Source organism: Panthera uncia, assembly GCF_023721935.1.
Source record: "Panthera uncia isolate 11264 chromosome A1 unlocalized genomic scaffold, Puncia_PCG_1.0 HiC_scaffold_17, whole genome shotgun sequence".
NCBI lineage: Eukaryota > Metazoa > Chordata > Mammalia > Carnivora > Felidae > Panthera > Panthera uncia.
In genome coordinates, this window is record NW_026057577.1 from 7,651,205 (window position 1) to 7,670,317 (window position 19,113).

At 51.3% G+C, this 19,113-nt stretch overlaps 1 protein-coding gene across 1 annotated transcript in view; it reads left to right on the plus strand.

Moving 5' to 3' along the window:
- ADAMTS2 (ADAM metallopeptidase with thrombospondin type 1 motif 2) overlaps positions 1-19,113 on the plus strand; it is a 238,136-nt gene that overhangs the window by 126,553 nt on the left and 92,470 nt on the right. The window contains exon 4 of the mRNA XM_049649005.1: positions 12,728-12,930. Coding sequence (XP_049504962.1) covers positions 12,728-12,930 — 203 coding nt within the window. The remainder of the gene's footprint in view (positions 1-12,727; positions 12,931-19,113) is intronic.

Genomic DNA, 19,113 nt, shown 5'->3' on the forward strand with positions numbered 1-19,113 from the left:
AAGACCAGAAAGACAGAAAAGAAGACAGGATCTGCCTGACATTCCCTGGGAGAGAGGGCAGAGGGCTGGAGGCACTCAGGTTCCCAGACCCAGCAGGACTCAGCAGAAGATTCAGGAAGAGGAGTCACTGCTATGTGGAACTCTTCTTGGGCTGACCCAAGGTGTCCACCCTGCCAATGTCCCCTGCCCCCTCTGTGGACTGTGGGTCAAGAGGCAGTTCCCTCAGGGTACCCCCTCCTCCACATCAGTAGAGAGGGGTGAGGACAGTCCCTCATCACTCACTTCTGCTCCTTCAGCAGGCTCTGGACAGGGACAGATGTGAGGAGCACTGGTCAGTGGGCCATCTCTCCTGTCAGAAATCCTGCCCCCTTACACTTGCCTGGTGTGGGATCTTTGGACTCTTTCTGCCCATTTCCCTTTCTGCTCCACTTCCAGGTCTTAAAGGGGAAGGGCCCTGTGCAAGCACACCTCCCTCCCAGGGCATGAGTCTGTGTGAATGTGCAAGGTACCCCCAGCCCCTGCCGCTGTGCAGGGCACTGGTGTGCACAGCGGCCCTGAAAATGGACTTTCGGTGTCTCCCTCCACCATCCAGCACACGCTGCCATGTAGAGCATCTCAAGTTCCAGCTTATAGTGACACCAGTAATACAAGGCTCGAGGGCCACGGGGTGCTCAGTGGGGTGAAACCCCGGCTTCTCCAGGTCCTTGTTAGAGCCTCACACCTCAGGCTGAAAGCAGACAGGGTGAGGCAGAGTGTGGGTCTCTGCACTGCAGGGTCATGGTGGGATGAGGTCCCCTGACACTTTGAGCAGGCTTTGGTGTACTGGCCCCAATGCAGCTGGCTCCAAGTGGCCCCAGCTGAGGCCCGTGCAGGGGGCTGAGTTGGATTCTGGAATTAGACACCTTCCCTGCTGCCCCCTGCCCCTGTAAGGCCATGGGCTAGAGTGTGAGCCTCACTCCATCCGCATTAGAGAGAGTCCATTCCTGACCCGTGGAGCTGCTGTGAAGAATAAACAGGGATGTCCATAGAGCCCCGATGCCCAATGTGGCTGATGCCATCTTCATTGTCAACTGTAGGGCCTTTTCCTGTCCCACCGCTGACGAGGGTGTCTGAATTCTCTCTCCTAAGAAGGGGGCTTGGTGGTGCAGCTATTCGTGCATCTTGATCATGGCCTGGTGGGAGAGGGCCTCAGGTGGGGGCTGGGGAGCATCCCATACCTCCTGCAAGCATGCTGGCACTGAGCCCCTCCTAAAGCCCTGGGACCCCTCCCTGCATCGTGTCACCCACTCTTCATGACATGGGGCTCAGTATAGGAATCTGAAGTTGGCAGCTGGAGAGAAATGCCTTGGAACCTGGATTTGGAGAATCTGAAGACCAGTGAGGAGCTGGTTCCTGGAGAGGTGTGAGCTAGGGCTGTGCTTGAAGGGGGTAGGGACAGGTGCAGGCAGCCCTAGGGTGAGGAGAGAGCTGGCTTTGTGGGTTGGGGAGAAGCAGGCCCTCCTCCTGGCTTGGGCCTGGGTGCACGAAGGGGCCATGGCCTTAGGTAGGGAGTGCAGCTTCATCCTAGAATTCTGAGTGGGGTGTCTGAGGGCCTTCCCGGCAGTGACGCCCAGGAGGCTGCCTGACGTCCAAATCCAAATTCAGGACTCAGGAGTGTGAAGGAGGCTGGCGATGGGGTTTCCCTGCCTGTCATGCACTTGTATAAGCTGTACATGGGGGATGGGAGAGAAGCCGCCAGGCCCGTGGCCCCTAACATTGGCCCCACTTGTCAGCCTCCCACTTCCTCCACATTTAAAACGAAATCCCAGGGAATCCTCCCTTCTGTCGGGACCTGTGGGTGTCTGTGTTTTGTTCTGAAGTTCACAGTAAATATTTTCATTGAGCGATCTGCCAGTCTCTCCATTGTATCCTGCCATCTGGCCGCCGTGTGCTGGGGAGCGGCAGTGAGGAGGTAACTCAGGGCTAGCTCCCCTTGCTTCAGCTGACTGCTCCCAGAGAGGATGTTGGTGCCCTGGAGACTGTAGCTGGTCTCTGGGACCTGCCCTGAGTTGGCTGTGGACAAGAACTCACCAGAGCAGGATGCTTTCAGCTCCTGGACCCTGGGGACCTGATTGCTGCATCCTTGGAGGTAGATGGGCTTCAGGAGCCGGCAGGAGGGTAGTGTGGGGGAAGCCGGCAAGTGTGGAGGAGCCTAGGCCGTTTGGCTGGTGTGAGCATACAGAGCTAGGAACGGGGCGTTTGGTGCCCTCTGCATGAAGGCTGCAAATGGCAGGTGACTCATGCTGGGGCCGGGGAGTGTTTATAGCAGGAGAGCCAGACCGGTGTTCTTGCTTTGGTCTAGTGCTGCTGTAGGGAGCCTGGGAGGGGCTCAGAGCTCCTGATCACTCAGCATGGCCCTGCTGGTCTGGGCCCAGCCTCAGTGGCCTCAAAACCTCTGCTGGGGCCACTGTGGCATCAGGCAGGTCCCTCACTTCCCAAGGACATGTATCTGTGTGAGTGAACCAGAGCTTGGCTCCTTTCTCTTGACCACGTACCTTAAATCCACTGTGGACTTTCTCTGTCCCCACTGAGCTTCCTCCAAAAGTAGGAGGTAGAACAGAGTGGCACCATCTGATGCTAATAGAGGGATATGGCTACAAAATCAAACGATGGTGTCTAGCTTACTTAGGACAGGGCATGTCTCAGAAGTGTGAAGGAGGCTGGCGATGGGATTTCCCTGTGTGTGAGGGGGCGGGGATGGTGCCTTTTAGGATTCTTCTGGCTACAAGAGACAGAAATCCAAATGAATTGACTCAGAGCTGGCTTCAGGCACAGCTGGTATCACCTGTTCTCTTCATTTCTCAGCTCTGCTTCTTGCGGGAGAGAAGGTGCCCAACAGCCCCTGGCTCACAATTTACCTGCTGAGCAATCACAGCAGAGAGCAGAGATGGTATCTCCCTGTATGCCCCAGCAGATGCTTGGCATCAGGGTTCATTGGCTTGCCTGGGCCATGTGGGTGCTCCTGGGGTAGGGGCTCCATGGCTTTGGCTCCCCCTGAGCTATGTGGTCCAGGAGTGGCGAGGATGGTTCATCAAAGGAAAATCAAGGAGCTATACCTGAAGAAGAAAGAAGCAGGTGGCCATGTGATACAACTCCGGGTAGGTCTGTAATCTCCAGTGGGGCAGGTGGGTGCTGGGCAGGCCAGGATATTCCCTGTGCACCACCGAGGAGCATCTGTCACCCTATACCCTGGGAGGGCATGCTCTGGGGATGGTCCCAGACAGAGAAGCTACGGGAAATTTCTTTTCCCTTCTCCAGAGTTCCCATCCCTGACCTGAAGCTCTGGAAAGGTAAGAGGGCCTGGGAGTCGAGGCAATTTATGGACCTTCCAGCTCTTGTGTCTGAAAGTCCTTGCAGCTGTTACAGATGCAGCCCTGATGAACAAGCATAGAGGGGCTGGCCCAGCCCCAGGCCCCCCACCCCACACCTCCCCTCTACCTCGAGTCGTAAAAACACGACATCAGATGAGCTGTGGCTGCCGGCATTGCAAAAATTAATTCCGATTTGGTCATAAAGTTATAACGGGCTGGGATGAAATAATCCTAATGAGCTTCTTTTAATAAAGCTCACCAGTGGGGCCCCGTGCTGATGGCCCCCTTGGGGCTGAGCCTGCTTTCTGCTTCCCGGAGCCTCCAAAGAGCCTGCCTGCTTCCAAACAGGGCTTTTGCTGTGTCCTGATTATGCTTCTCCATAAACATATTTTATCTTAATGATCATCTTTAGGGGAATTTGCAGTCACGGAGGGCTTGTCTCTACGTTGTTAACAAATGGAGGGGATGACTTTCTTGCAGATGACCTCCCCCGGGGTGGGAGTGCCAGTGTGTTCCTCGAGACCCCAGGCTGCCAGTGCCTAGGACTCTGGTCCACTCACGGTGGGGTCTGGTGGTGTTTGCAGCAGGAAGGCTGGGCTGGTGCTCTGGCCTTGACCTGGCTCTGTATGTGTCACTCTCCCCTTATTGGGAGCACTGCCTGTCACCCTGCTCTGCAGGAAGGTTGTAGGGATTTCAGCTTCAGGGACTCCTGAGCACTGGGGAAGGGAGACCAGTTGGTTCTCATCCACATGCTTGAAAGCTGGGCAGCAGCAGGGCCCCCAGGGAGCACACCCAGCCACCCAGGTGCTTGCCCAGCAGAGGCTGGGGCAGTTCTGGGGGCAGGGACAGGGGAACCTGGAAAGCACACTGGCCTTGGAGTCCAGGGCCTACCCAGCACAGAGACCATTAAGTTGAATTTTCTTCTAGCAGTTTTGTGATTTCAGTTTCATCGTCCCAGGCCACCAGTCCACCGGGAGTTTGCTTCTGTTTACCATCCGAGGTCAGGGTTTGATCTTTTCCTCCATCTATAGCCAGTTGTCCCAGTGTCATTAAAAAGAGAAACCACTTCTCTCCGAAACCAGCTTGCTCCCCTCTCCTCTTCCCCTGCAGTGAGCGACCATTCTAAGGTGCTCAAAGGGTATCCTTTGGTCAGTGTATTATTTTTTAAGGTTTTTTTAAAGTTTATTTGTATTATTTTTTAAAATGTTTATTTACTTTTGAGATAGAGAGACAGAGCGTGAGCAGGGGAGGGGCAGAGAGAGAGGGAGACACAGGATCCAAAGCAGGCTCCAGGCTCTGAGCTGTCAGCACAGAGCCCAATATGGGGCTCAAACTCACAAACCGTGAGATCATTACCTGAGCTAAAGTTGGATGCTGAACCTACTGAGCCACCCAAGTGCCCTTTAAGTTTATTTATTTATTTTGAGAGAGAGAGAGAGAGAGAGAGAGAGATCACAAGCAGGGGAGGGGCAGAGAGAGAGAGGGAGAGAGAGAATCCCAAGCAGGCTCTGAGCTATGGGTGTGGTGCTGATGTGGGGCTCAAACCCATGAACTGTGAGATCATGACCTGAGCTGAAATCAAGACTCAGAGGCTTAACCAAGCCACCCACATGGCCCCAGTCAGTGTCTATTTTTGCAAAATCAGTGTTGCTCCTTGCTTGGGTCTGTATGTGTCTAACTGGCATAAATGGTGCTGTGTTGTACAGCCCGCCATGTCTCACTTTCTGCATTCAGCCATGTTTCTGAGATCATCTGTCCTGCATGTTGATGTCAAACCTCTAACATCCATGTAGCACTGTGTGGGGTGCACCTGCCTCATTTTGCCCCTCCTCCTGCCCTCTGATGACAGCCACGTTGTCTCCAACTCCCAGAAACCTGTCCAAGCAATGCTGCTGTGAACAGCTCTCAATTGCTTCCTTAAGGACCTGTGTGAGCATGCCTGTCTGCACACCTTGTCCAGGGCAGCGAAAAATGGCCCACAGGGGAAGGGTCGCTATATCCTGTCTTTACGCAGTGGACCCAAAAGTGACATTACTGGCCACCCGGTGCTCTTACACATAATTGACTGAATGGTGCCAGGTTGCCAGAATGTCCACACCTGCTTCATGTTCACCATTTACCAAACCCCTGCTTTCAAATTGCTACCCTGTCATTTACTAATTTCATTTACTGTTTTATTATTTGATGAGCTATTTACAGCTTACATATAAATGAATATCAGAAATGATATTAAATTAATATTAAAACTGGAAAGCAAGCACACACAAGCTCTGCAACGAGAGAGCAGCACTGCCCCCGCTGGACAGAGGCTCCAGGAGAGGGTGAGGAGAGCACTCTCCGGGTCATGGGCTGACTTCCCCTTTGCTGGGAGCTGACAAGGCCCCTTCTAAGGGGAAGTGGCAAGCAAGGTCACAAGGGAGTCTGGGGAAACACAGGGCTCTCCACAGCCGGGTGCCTGGCAAGGCTGAGGTGTGCACCAGGCACCAGACAGAAGTGTGGTCAGAGGGAATGGCCTGCCCTGTACTTTCCACTTTCGAGCCCGCCATGTCCCTCTGGCTCTTGGGGAAAAGCTGAGAACTTCCAGGAGTGATACGTGTGTCCTCAGCAGAGCACGAGGAGAGAGACCCTCAGCAGCACATGGATGAGAATCTGGACCAAGCTCTCCTGGGTGTTCTGTCTTTGGGTTAAGAGGATGGTCCAGTGGAAATGTGGTGGGGGGACCTGTGTCTTAGCGATGACCGTCTGTCTCTTGCATCACATGGAGGCAAGACTGCTCAGCTGCCCTCCACATCTGGTGCAGAACTGCTGTCCTGGGATCACTTTTTACCATCCTCCAAGGGATTCCCTGTTCATTTTTTTTATTGGGTCTCCTGCTTCCCCCATCTCCAGTCTTCCATTTTCTTGATTGCCCCTCTTGTTTTGAAGAAATGTGACTTTCAGTAGCTTCTTGAGAAGAGGTGCTGGGCAGATAAAACTTTAGAGAGCTGACACGCCTGGAAATGTCTTTATTTCACTTTCATACTTGCTGGAGAATTTGTTTGGGTATAGACTTTTAGCTAGGAAGTAATCTTTCTTCGGACTTCGAAAGCTTTGCTCCATTGTTGTCCTGCTTTGAATTCAGGGAAGACTAAAGCCATTCTGATTCCAATCCTTTGTTCCCTCTTATGTATCTGCTTCCCCCAGTGCCCTCCTATGCCCTGTGAAAGTCTGTAGAATTTTCTCTGCGTTCTGAAATACCATGGTGATGTGCCGTGGTGCAGTTCTGTTTTCATCTGTGTTTTGAGTACTAGCTGGGCCCTTTCAATCTGGCAAACACCTTCCCATTGTGAGGAATTTTCTTGAATTATTTCATTAATTCTTTTCCTGTCTATTTTCCCTTTCCTCTCTTTATGAAGTTTCTATTGTATGGATGATACATCTCCAGTCTGGTCTTCTAATTTTCTTAACTTCCCTCTCCTGATTGTTCAAGTCTCTTTGTTTCATTGTTTTACTTCCTGGGGGATTTCTCAACTTTATCTCCCTAGTCTTTCCACTGAGTTTGTCATTTCTGCTGAAATGGTTTTAATTTCAAAGGACCCTTTTTATTGTTCTCATCCTGTCCTTGTTCTCATACTATCCTTGTATATCTTCTCCTAGCTCTCAGAGGTTATTGATGATGGGCTGCCCCCACCTTCCTGTATCATCTCTTTTCCCCCCACTTTCCTGTTGTTTGGTTGTCTGCCTCTTCTTGGTCTCCATCTGCCATGTCTGGAGTTTCCCCGGGAGAGCCAGTGATCCCTGGCTAGCTATTCATGTGTAACGTTGGGCAACAAAAGAAATGACTAGGAGCTTGAAACATGTAGGCAGGGGGAACTGTGGACAGTGATACTACCTTTTGGTCTTTTGATCAGATTCTGTAGAGAAGACCCCTCCCAGTCTCCATCCTGAGGGGTAAAGGCCTGACCTCTAGAATACTGGGGTGAATTGTGGAAGGGAGTTAGTGCCTCAGCATTGATTTAGTCCTCCTGGTTTTAGTTTGGTGCCTATGCTCTCAAATATACCTGGTGCCTGCAGCCCACAGACCCTTTTCCACCTTTCTGAGAGGGAACGAGCTTCCAGACCAATACCAGTGTTAGTTGTCAGGGCTGTCACAGGGGCACAGTATATGGGCAGGGCATTTGGCACTAGCCACCAACTGGTCCTGCTTATTTCAATCCTGTCTTCACTCCCACTCCCAGAAGTGCTTGGTGCCTTTGGTGGATTTTATGATGTAGACTAGAAGAGTCTCTTGGTTTTTATCATTGCCAGCTTGGGATTCAACTTTCTCTGATATAGTAAGTCCATTACTATGAGACCATCTGCTTTCCAGCCTCCAACAGTTCTGTTAGTTTTTCCTCTGCTGCTCTCTGTGTCCTTGTAGCCTTGTGATTTAAAAAAAAAATCACTTTACTAAAGTTGTAATGGGATTCCAGGAAGGAGCTAAATTGGTTGTATATGTTCAATCTATTATTTTACCCAGAAGCCCCTCATGTGTTTGGATCTGTTTTTGGACTTTGTATTCGGTACCATTGATCTGTCTTTCATGACAGCAATGGTCTATGTACTAATATTTTGTAATACTAAAAATTAGCATATTAAACATATAAAGAACATAAACATATCTTGTAATATGTTCTGTTAATTTGAAAGGTAAGTACCCCCGAGGGATGCCTGGGTGGCTCAGTCAGTTAAGCAACTGACTGGCTCAGGTCATGATCTCACGGTTCATGGGTTCAACCCGTGTCGGGTTGTTATCCTGGCCTGGGATCTCAAGTCATCATGACACCAACAACCCAGGGTGTGGTGTCTGGACCCTGGTGCCCCTGTAGCTGAAGGTGGGGCTGAGAGCCCAGCTCCCCTGCAGCACCACCTGTCCACAAAGAGTCTTCCAGAATAATTCTCACTTGTCCCTAAAGCCTCTCGTCTGCTGCCTCCTCCAGACAGGAGCAGGAACTCCCTCCACGTCACAGTGGTGCAGAGCAGATGCTGGAGGTGGGATAGGGACTCTGAAAGCAGCTCAGACTCAGGCGAGGCAGCCTGCCATCTGGTCCCGCCCCGCCACTTGGCCCTGTGCATATGTCTCCTCTTCGGGGCTGACAAACAGGCCCCTGTGGTGTGCATCCCATCACTGTCCCCATCTCACAGATGGAAAGACTGATGGGACTCCCCCTGCACCTGCTGGCACAAACCTGCCACCTGGCCACGGGACAGACACCAAGCAGGGAAAGCAGAGGTGAGGGAGGTAAAGGAGATGAAGGAGAAGCAGAGAGGGGAGGGCTCTGACAGAACAGAGGACTAAGTCAGGCCAGGGCCAAGTGACTGCTTGCATTTCTGTCCCTCCCGGGGTCCTCATGTCCCCCTGTGCACCCTGACGCACACACGCACACATGGCAGGTGCTGGCCAGGGGCCCCTCCAGGGGTGGAGACAGGGATGGGGAGGGCGGGCGCCCGTGCAGAGCTGATCATCCTGCTGGGCTGTCTGGGGATGATTCAGGCCATCCTTGCCGCTCCCAGAGGAGACACCAGCTACTTAAGTCTGACAGGGGATTTGAGGAATTGCTACTCTATTTTTACACATTTATTTCTTTGCATTTCCAACAAGCAGGGACAGCTCACCTTCAGAACCACCTTGGGAAGCAGAAAAATGGTAATTTCCATTAAAAAAAAAAACCTCTTCCCTGGGGAAGAGGCTCGATGTTACCCTCTGCCCCTGTCAAGCCCAGGGTCACTGATGGGTGGTCCCTAGGTGAAACCAGCCATAGAGGTGCTTATTAGGGCCACATGACATTTTATTTATTTATTTATTTATTTATTTATTTAAAGATTTTTTTATGTTTATTTCTGAGACAGAGAGAGACAGAGCATGAGTGGGGGTGGGGCAGAGAGAGAGGGAGACACAGAATCAGAAGCAGGCTCCAGACTCTGAGCTGTCAGCACAGAGCCTGACGCGGGGCTTGAACTCACAAATCGTGAAATCATGACCTGAGCCGAAGTCGGTCACTCAACCGACTGAGCCACCCAGGCGCCCCTCACATGACATTTTAAAAATAACTCATTGGGTTGACAGTATTTCAGAATTGGGAGATTTTGTGTTAAAATCTAGAAGAGCCATCTTCTCTTGAGGAATTAGGACAGGGGGGTCACAGGTTGGGGGCAAGTGATGGGCAGGTAACACTGGGCTGTGGATCGACAGCCATGCCTAGAGGTGGGACACATGGGGCCCATGTCCCCAGGCCACCTGACCTGCTGCTGTCACTGCCCTCCTGGCCCCCAAAGGCATCAGAGTGTGCCCCTGATCCTGGGAGTTGTCATGCAGTGACCCCTCCCAATGTTCCCCATGGGTGGGAGGGTTGAAGGGGCTGCCTCTTGGCCAGAGCTGGCTGGGACACATCTTGTAGCCAGATCTGCCAGGCAAGCACAGTTTTTAGCAAAATTTATGTTTCAGGTCCATGAAAAACAGCAACCTTTACTAAAGACACAACAGAAATGCCAATTTCACCTCAAGCATAATTATTACTGTTATAGTTATTACTTGGATCATGAGTATTTGGGGGATGACTTGGACGTTCTAGAATACCTTCCCCCAAGCCCCAAGCCCTGTAGGGATGCCCCAAAACCAAAGGTCAAAGTGCCGATGGGGAGAAACAGGTGACACCCCTGCCTCTGGAAGCCTCAGCCCTGCTCAGACCTGGCAAGACCTACGGGAACACATCCCCAAGATCAGCAGTGTCTGCCAAGTCCCTAGGCCTAGGGCCACATGAGCACTGATAGGACCCAGAGGCCAGGCTGAAATCTCTTCCACTGTCAATCTTAGATGTCTCCTCAGTTTCCCTACAACGGGCTCCATCCTGAAGCCCAGGCCGTGCAGAGACCCCATCCTGGTTTCAGCAGGCCTGTTGCTCAAGCCAAGTCCCACTGTAGGGATTTGTGGCCCCCTGAGGGATGAGTGGCAGGCTCCTGTCTGATCCTGGGTCAATTGCCTAGTAATCCCCTGACACCAACACTGGTCTTCCTGGCCTGTCCCTGTGCACCGGGTTGCTTACCTGGCCTAAAGGCCTTTGTTCCTCCTGGTCCCTCAGGGTTGGAGGTGGGCTCCTGGCCACTCTCCCCTCCTCCCTTTGGAGCTCCTGCATGCTTACAGCCCATGTATGAAGCCACAGTGACACAGAGCTCACCCAGCCCTTTGTTCCATCCATCATTACTGGCTCAGACCAGGATAACAAGCTGTCAGAGCTGCCCATCTCCTGCTCTTGGCTCCTGTTGCCCTCTGTACACAGCCTTTCCCCATGAGAAGTTGCTGGTCCCCACGAGTGGCTGCTCTACAGTAGACAGAAGAAGCCAGGATCCCTGCAGGCCAAGGCTCCCCTGACTGGAGGCATCTGTGGCAGGACCCTATCTTTCTAGTGCCTAACAACGGGGATTTGGGTTCCTGGCATTCCCTGTGCTGGGGGGGACCCTTCTTCTGCATGGCAGCTAGGGCTTTTTTTGCTCATGTCTCAGGCAAAGGATGACGAGGCAAGAAGCTTCCAAGAGCTGTCCCCAGTTTTAGAGTCTCCAGAAGGGATCAGGCAGGATGCCTCAGAGAATCAGGGACAGGACGGGAGAAGGGGAAACTGAATTGCATCCAGGGAATGCCCAAGCACCCGCCCTCCAGGGGAATCAGTGGGTCGCAGAGGCCGAGCTCACCCACAGCCCATGGAGCACAGGGTACTGCCTGCACCAAGCCCCGCATTTGGGGGTGGGGACAGGGACAAAGCTCTGCCACCCCAGCAGCCATCTGATACCCACTGCAAGGAGGAGGCTCCCCACTGTCCTCATTACTGTCCCCAGTTTAGCATCAAGGAATCCCAGGAGCAGAAAGATTAAGTGACTTAGACAAGCCACTCAGCCCAGGAGGAGCTGGGGCCCAGCCCAGGGCCATGGGATCCAATGTTGTTAACACGCCCCGGAGCGGTCCCCATACTTTGCCAGCACTGAGGGATGGGTTGGGGAAACTGAAATTGGCAGAAACAAAAACGTTTAACCTGGAGAAGAGAGACCCTGGGTCCTGAGTCTGCAAAGGGCTCAGAAGCATCGTGTGGTAGATGCTGGTTCTGTAGGTTCAAGGGCGCCTGTGTGTTTGCTGTCCTGGGGCTTTGCAAATCCCACAGGGAGGACTTTGCCACGCTGACCTCTTCACCTGGGATGCCCTCTCTGCTGCTGCTACTCCAGCTCAGAGTTGGCGCTCCCCATCAAGCCCAGCAAGGGTCCTCCAAAAGGCCCACAGGGAAGGGGGTCCATGGCCCTCCAGCACTGGCCTCAGGGACACGTTTGGTCCCCATCTGCCTCCCCCACAGAGCTGGCTGCACATCTAGGGGGGATGGAGTGCACGGAGTCTTGAGAAGACCCTTCTCAGTGACAAGAGAAGACTGTTGTCCTCTATCCATGGAATGATTGTACCCTCATTTCTCACTGGACCTGCTCCTTCTCATCCTTCACATGCCAACTGAAATGTCACCTCCTCAGGGGGACTAGGCCTGAACTCTAGTCCAGGGTGGGCTCCAGGCCTGGTGGGAAAGGAGAAGAGAACCAGAGCAGATGCCACAGCTGTGCTGACAGGGAGATGCCATTTTGGGCTCCTGGGCCTGACAGAGTTCCAGGCCCCTGGGACCCTCAGCTGAGGCCCCTTGGACCCTCTCTCCCACCCCAGGCAGACTGTGGAGTCCTTATCCCTGCACAATTCAGTCAGGCAACCACCCATCTCCTCGGCCTGTGACAAGGAGTAGACACAATTTACCGGAGAGAGAGAGAGGGGAGAGGAGTGCCCATGGGTGGTCTTGACCCTGCACAGGTGTGAGTGGGCCTTGCCTAGAGATGAGGGGCCTTGCTTCAGTGGAAGCAAGTTCTGGGAGAGGATCTGCCTAAGGAGATGCTGTGGGACACACACCACCAGGGCTGGCCCTTCGTCTCCCTGGTTTTAACGTGGTAGCCACACTGGGGAGACCAGCCTTTGGGCACCTGGGCGGCCCTTCTTGGGTATTCAAGTGTGTGAATGGATGGAAAGAGCTGGCTGTGGTCATGCACACTCCTAGCTGGGCAGCCCAGCTTCTTGGCCTCTCCATTCACTGCTGGGTTCCAGGCCCGGTCTCTGTGATGGCCAAGGAGTTGGTTTGCATGCTGCTGGGTCTGAGCCCACTTGACACTCACTCTGCCCTCTCTGAATCTCTGTTTGTTCCTCTGTAAAATGGGGACAGTTCAGGTGCTTCAATAAGGTAATGGCCAGGCTGGTGCCGAGTGGTATCCAGGTGGGGTTTTGCCGTGTTTCAATGTACCTGGCAAGCCTGGGCTGCTACTGCAGATTGTGTCCTCTGTCCTTTCAGGGCCCCCCCCGGGCAGCCTGGATAACCTCAGCCGTGCCCTGGGTGTCCTGGAGGAGCGTGTCAATGGCTCGAGGCGCAGAGCGAGAAGGCACGCTGCAGATGGTGACTACAACATCGAGGTTCTGCTGGGTGTGGATGACTCTGTGGTCCAGTTCCATGGGAAGGAGCATGTGCAGAAGTACCTGCTCACGCTCATGAACATCGTAAGTGGCAGTCGGTGGTGGGGTGGAGCAGTGGGGCTGCTGGAAAGGTCACCATATCAGCCTGTGGGCAAGACCTCCCAGGACCCCAGTGCAGAGGTAAGTCAGGGGCAAGAGGATTTGAACGAGCCAATTGCTGGGCAGAGAGACCCCTGCCCATCTGTCCACCTTCCTCTCTACCTGCCTTACATGAGTCATCGACCCTCTGGAACTCAGCCCTTTCATCCCCAAAGTGGGGCCAAAGTCAGGTTTGCAGAGCATATTTTATTTTAATTAATTAATTAATTAATTTTGGAAAGAGACAGAGTATGAGTGGGGGAGGGGCAGAGAGAGAGGGAGACACAGAATCCAAAGCAGGCTCCAGGCCCTGAGCTCTGAGCTGTCAGCACAGAGCCCGACATGGGGCTTGAACTCATGAACTATGAGATTATGACCTGAGCCAAAGTAGGACGCTTAACAGACTGAGCCACCCAGGTACCCCAAGCATATTTTATTTTGGAGACTGTTGTCGTGTTTAACCTCATCTCGTTTTTGAAAAGTGCCTTTGATGTAGTAATAATAATTATGATAATAATAATAATAATAATAACAATGAAACAACCACGATGGCTACGATCATTGAGCTCTTACTGAGTGACTGTGTGCCAGGCCCCTGTAGGCATGCATTATCTTAGGCAATCCTCACACTAATTCTGCAAGACTAGTAGATATAAAATCTTGCCTGCCTTGAACATATGTGCTCTTCCCCAAGAATTACACTGCCTTCCAACCCGGCTGAAAGTCCTGCTGAAGGAAAACTCTGTTTTCCATACTCACACCAGCTCTTCTGACACCATATGTGTGGGTTTTCCATAACAAGTGCTCCCGACACTACCCAGAGTTAGCACGGACCCCACGGGGTAAGGGCTCAGTCCCACAAGACTGGCCTCACTTCGGATGCCACTCACAAGTCCTGGGTTGTCACCTGTACAACCTGGTCAGAAGACCCAACCAGCCATAAATCAAGGGTTCCCATGACTCCCTCCTCGGGTTCAACTGTTTGCTTGGTTCGGTTCACAGAACTCAGGAAAACCCTACTTACTGTCACTGGTATATTATAAAGGATGCAACTCAGGAAGAGTCAAAGAGATGCATGGGGCAAGGTAGGTGGGAAGGGTTGACAGCTTCCCTGCCCTTTCCGGGCACACCACCCTCCCAGCACCTCAGTGTGTTCACCAACCTGGAAGCTCTCAAAACTCCATGGTTTACAGTTTTTCTGGCAGTGTTATTGGCCATGGTGATTCGGTCGTCTTTCTCCCTAGGAGCCTGGGGTGGAAGTAGGGGGGGCAGTGCTAAAAGTTCCAACCTTCTGATCACCCAGTTGGTTCCTCTGGCAACTGGCTTCCCCCATCCTGAAGCCATCTAGGTCCCACCAAGAGTCACCTCATTAGCATAAACTCAGGTACCCTTGAAAGGGGCTTATTATGAATAATAAACTTCTCCTGTCACCCCTGTCACTTGGAAATTACAGGGTTTAGGAGGTCTGTGTCAGGAACTGGGGGGAAGAGACCAGTAGATATTTATTATTATGTCACACTTGGGTTAGTTAACTCCTAGCCCCACCATTAACCTGGTGTGAAGGGTCCCTCTGTCACACATACCTGGTGCTGCATGAGCCAGTAGGAGGAAGTCTAGAATTTTTCTCGGTTTTGCCAGTTAACTTCAGTTTATTCGTTTCCACCTTCGTGATCTGACTGTATCCCAACTTTGGGTAATAGGATGGTTTGGTTAGTTTCTTGAAAAGCCTGAGGAATACAAAAATTCCTAAATTGAAATGTATTTTATCATAGCCAAAGAAAAAAGTGTTTTATGACATAAATTGGAGGAGCTGAGGAACAGTAGTTGGGTCGCGTCTTTTTTCCCTGTAGCACCCAGCAAGCATTTATTGGACACATGCTTGTCCCAGGGCATGGCAGACAGCCTGGGGCTCAGAGACAAGGGGGGGGGATGTCTGCCCTTCTAATCTGAGCTCTGCCTCCCAGTGTAGTCAGGGAGATGAGGCACCCTGTTTGAGTGTGTGTTGCCCTGACAATTAAGACCCTATAAGGCACTGTGTCCTCATTTAGGGCTGTGCACACCCAGGACAGAGTCCCTAGGGGCTGATGGAAGTCATGCCCCTTTGGTGGTCTTGGGGAGGAGGGAGATGGAGAAATCATGAATAAGTGAGAAAGGATGACCTTCCAGGGCAACGCTGTCCAACAGAACCTTCTGCAGTGCTGAGAATGCTCAAAATTCTGCCCTGCTCAATGTGGCAGCCACTAGCCAACCTTTGAGCACTTAAAATGTGGCTGGCACGATGGGAGAACTGAACTTTTACCTTATTTGATATTCAGTGGAGTTTTAAAATTTTAACTTAAAAATATTTTTTAAAAGTTTACTTATTTATTTTGAGACAGAGAGAGCACAAGCAGGAGAGGGGCAGAGAGAGAGAGGAAGAGACAGAATCTCAAGTAGGTTCCACATTGTCAGTGCAGTGGGTCTTGAACCCATGAAACCATGAGATCATGACCTGAGCTGAAATCAAGAGTTGGACGCTTAACTGACTGAGTCACCCAGGAGCCCTAAAATTTTTTTTAATTGTGGTAAAATACATATAAAGTTTACCACCTTCACAATTTTATTTTTATTTTATTTTATTTTTTCTAATTTTTTAACGTTTATTTATTTCTGAGAGACAAAGACAGAGCATGAGTGGGGGAGGGGCAGAGAGAGAGGGAGACACAGAATCCGAAGCAGGCTCCAGGCTTTGAGCTGTCAGCACAGAGCCTGATGTGGGGCTCGAACTCACCAACCGTGAGATCATGACTTGAGCTAAAATCAGTCACTTAACTGACTGAGCCACCCAGGTGCCCCTACATTCACTATTTTAAAAGTGTATAGTTCATTGGGGTGGTTAAGCGTCTGACTTAGGCTCAGGTCATAATCTCATGGTTTGTGGGTTGGAGCCCTTCGTCGGGCTCTGTGCTGACAGCTCAGAGCCTGGAGCCTGCTTCAGATTCTTTGTCTTGCTCTCTCTCTGTGCTCCTCTCGTACTGACACTCACTCTCTTGCCTTCTCTCTCTCTCTCTCTCTCTCTCAAAAATAAATAAACATTTAAAGAAATAAAGTGTGCAGTCCTGGGACATTAACTATGTTCACACCACTGTTGAACCATCCCTAACATCCATCCACCAGAACTCTCATCTTGTCCCCATTAAACACTAACTCCCTACTCTCCCCTCCCCTGGCCCCTGGAAATCACCCTTCTACTTTCTGTCCCTGTGGTTCTGACTAATTTAGTTACCTCATATAAAAGGAGTCATATGGTATTTATCTTTTTGTGACTGGCTTATTTAACTTAGCATAATGCCTGCAAGGTTCATCCATGTTGTGGCATGTGCCAGAATGTCCTTTTTAAGGCTGAATACAATCCCCTTGTGTGCATCCATTGCCTTGTGTTTATTCGTTCATCTGTCAATGAGCACTTGAGTTGCTTCTGCTTCTTGGTTATTGTGAGTAATGCTGCTGTGCATGTGGGTGTACAAATATCTCTTCATGTCCCTGCTTTTCAGTCTTTTGGAGTATATACCCAGAAGTGGAATTTCAGGATTATATGATAGTTCTATTTTTTTTTAACATTTACTTATTTTATTTTTGAGACAGAGACAGAGACAGAGAGAGTGCTCAGGTGAGCAGGGTGGGGAGGGGCAGAGAGAGAGGGAGACACAGAATCTGAAGCAGGCTCCAGGCTCCGCGCTGTCAGCACAGACCCTGATGCGGGGCTCGAACTCACCAACCGCGAGATCATAACCTGAGCCGAAGTCAGACGCTTAGCTGACTGAGCCGCCCAGGCGCCCCTAAGGTAGCTCTATTTTGTATTTTTTGAGGAACCTCCATACTGTTTTCTGCAGCAGCGCACCATTTTACATTCCTTCCCAGCAGTGCCCGAGGGTTCCAGTCTCTCTACATCCTCACCAACACTTGTTATTTTTGATAGTAGCCATCCGGTGGGTAAATTAATTCATTCGTAATTCATTGACATTTGGATTTAGATCACCATTGTGGCTAGTGGCCAACCTATTGGACAGTGGCCCTGAGACCCGAGGGTGCTGGCTCACCTGGAGCTGTAGCCGGAGCCCCAACTGGCCCTAGAAGGCCTGGCCAGGGCAGATCTCCCTCTCCCTGTGAGTACACAGCTGGTTATGGGGCTTCCCAGCCCTGGAGCCAAACCAGCAACGTGGAGGACAGATGTGGCGGCAGCTGGCCCGGACTGCGCTCCAAGTGAGGCATTTGGTCAGCTGTGAGGACAGCCACGGCCAGGGCGGAAACACTTCCAGTGTCTGAGGCATAGGGGCCCCACCCTGGACAGACACAGCCTGTCCCCTGAGGAAGACCATAAAGACCCTGGGAGGGGGGTCTGGTGGGGGTTCTGATGGCAGGGACCCAGAGAATGAAGGCTCTGAGGAGGAGCAGGGGCCGAGGTGGATGGGAGGCGGGTATGGCTGGACCCTGGCAGCTCTAAGCTGGGCTGTTTTCTATCGTTCAGGGTGATACTGCTGCACAGATCCCTTTGGGGCCTCTTTGCAGCAGAGTCTGGGCTGGGATGTGGGTCCTGGTGTGACATAGACATTTCAGGTTCTTCAGATATCCATGTGCTCTCTTCTTCCCTCCCAATTACCAGCCTCCCTTGTACCTAATTTGGAGCTGTGTGGCTAATTTTCTCTAATGGTCTGTGTAGAAGGAAGTGATGTGTCACCTCTTGGCCAAGGCGATTAAGAGCCAGTGTGTCCCTTCCCTCTGTTTCTTTCCCTAACACAGTGACCTTGGAAGCCATATATCCCAGTAAGTGCAGGTACAGAATGAGGCAGGATCACCCAACCTCTGCTGGCCTGTGATGTGTATAAAGAAACACATGCCAGCTTTATTGTGTTAGCTACTGATGTGGTGGAGACTTTGTTATGCAGCAGAGCTCATCCTGGGCTGACTGATACACCTGGCACTTGATCATTCTGTCAACAACTGTTCATTGGGCATATCCTGTATGTCAGGCAAGGGGTATAGCTGTGAGCACAACAGGACACAGCCATAGCTTGCATTCTGGTGGGGAGCACAGACAATATTCAAGTGAAAATCAAAAGAGGTAATTTCAGATAAGGACAATGAAAGAAATAAAATAGTGAGGTGGAGAAAGGAGAAGGGCTGGGAAATGTGGGCCACTTTATACAGGTGGTCAGGAAGGACATGCACAGAAAGTAACACTGCAGCTAAGACTTGAATGATATTGGATGACTATGGGAAGAGGCAGGATGGAGTGTTCAGAGAGAATGGACGGTGTAAAGGCCCTGAGGCAAGAATGAGGTCAGCACATTTGAAGGTGTGAGAAAGGGCTGGTGTGTGGGGAACAAGGGGCCCAGGTAGGAAGGGAAGTTGCAGATGAACAAGGCCAGTCACTGGATGTTGAGAGGGACTTGGATGTGACCCGAAGGGCAGTGGGAAATCTCCAGAGGTGCCACTTCCTTCCTGCATTTACGGGCAAAGACATTTTATTCGTAGGGAAGTGGAAATTAATCAATCCATCCCTCTCTCTATCCAAGACTCTCTGGAGGGTGAAAAGGGTTGTAAATGTTTGCTGAACATCACAAGAGTCACCTCAGTGCAGAAAAGATCCTACGGCATTCAGACCTCTGACCCCCACCAAAGCACTCAGCACCTCCTGCCAGGTCCAGTTTCCTTCCTTTCCTCCCTAAATCTAGAAACTAACGTTCCTTGTTTATTAAAAGATACTCTATTTGGGGGTGCCTGGGTGGCTCAGTCGGTTGAGCATCTGACTTTGGTTCAGGTCATGATCTCACTGTTCATGGGTTCGAGCCCCACGTCAGGCTCTATGCTGACAGCTTGGAATCTGGAGCCTGCTTCAGATTCTGTGTCTCCCTCTTTCTCTGCCCCTCCCCCCCACTCTCTCTCTCTCTCTCTCTCTCTCTCAAAAATAAATAAATTTTTAAAAATATACTGTATTTAACAGAGACAATAAATTATTTATGATGGAAAATGAGAATATAAATCCGGCAGGAATGTGAATGTCTTCACTTACCAATTATTGCCTATTACCTCATTTTAACGGTGGCATCACATTGCATCACATAGCATGCCTTTTATGTAACCGATTAT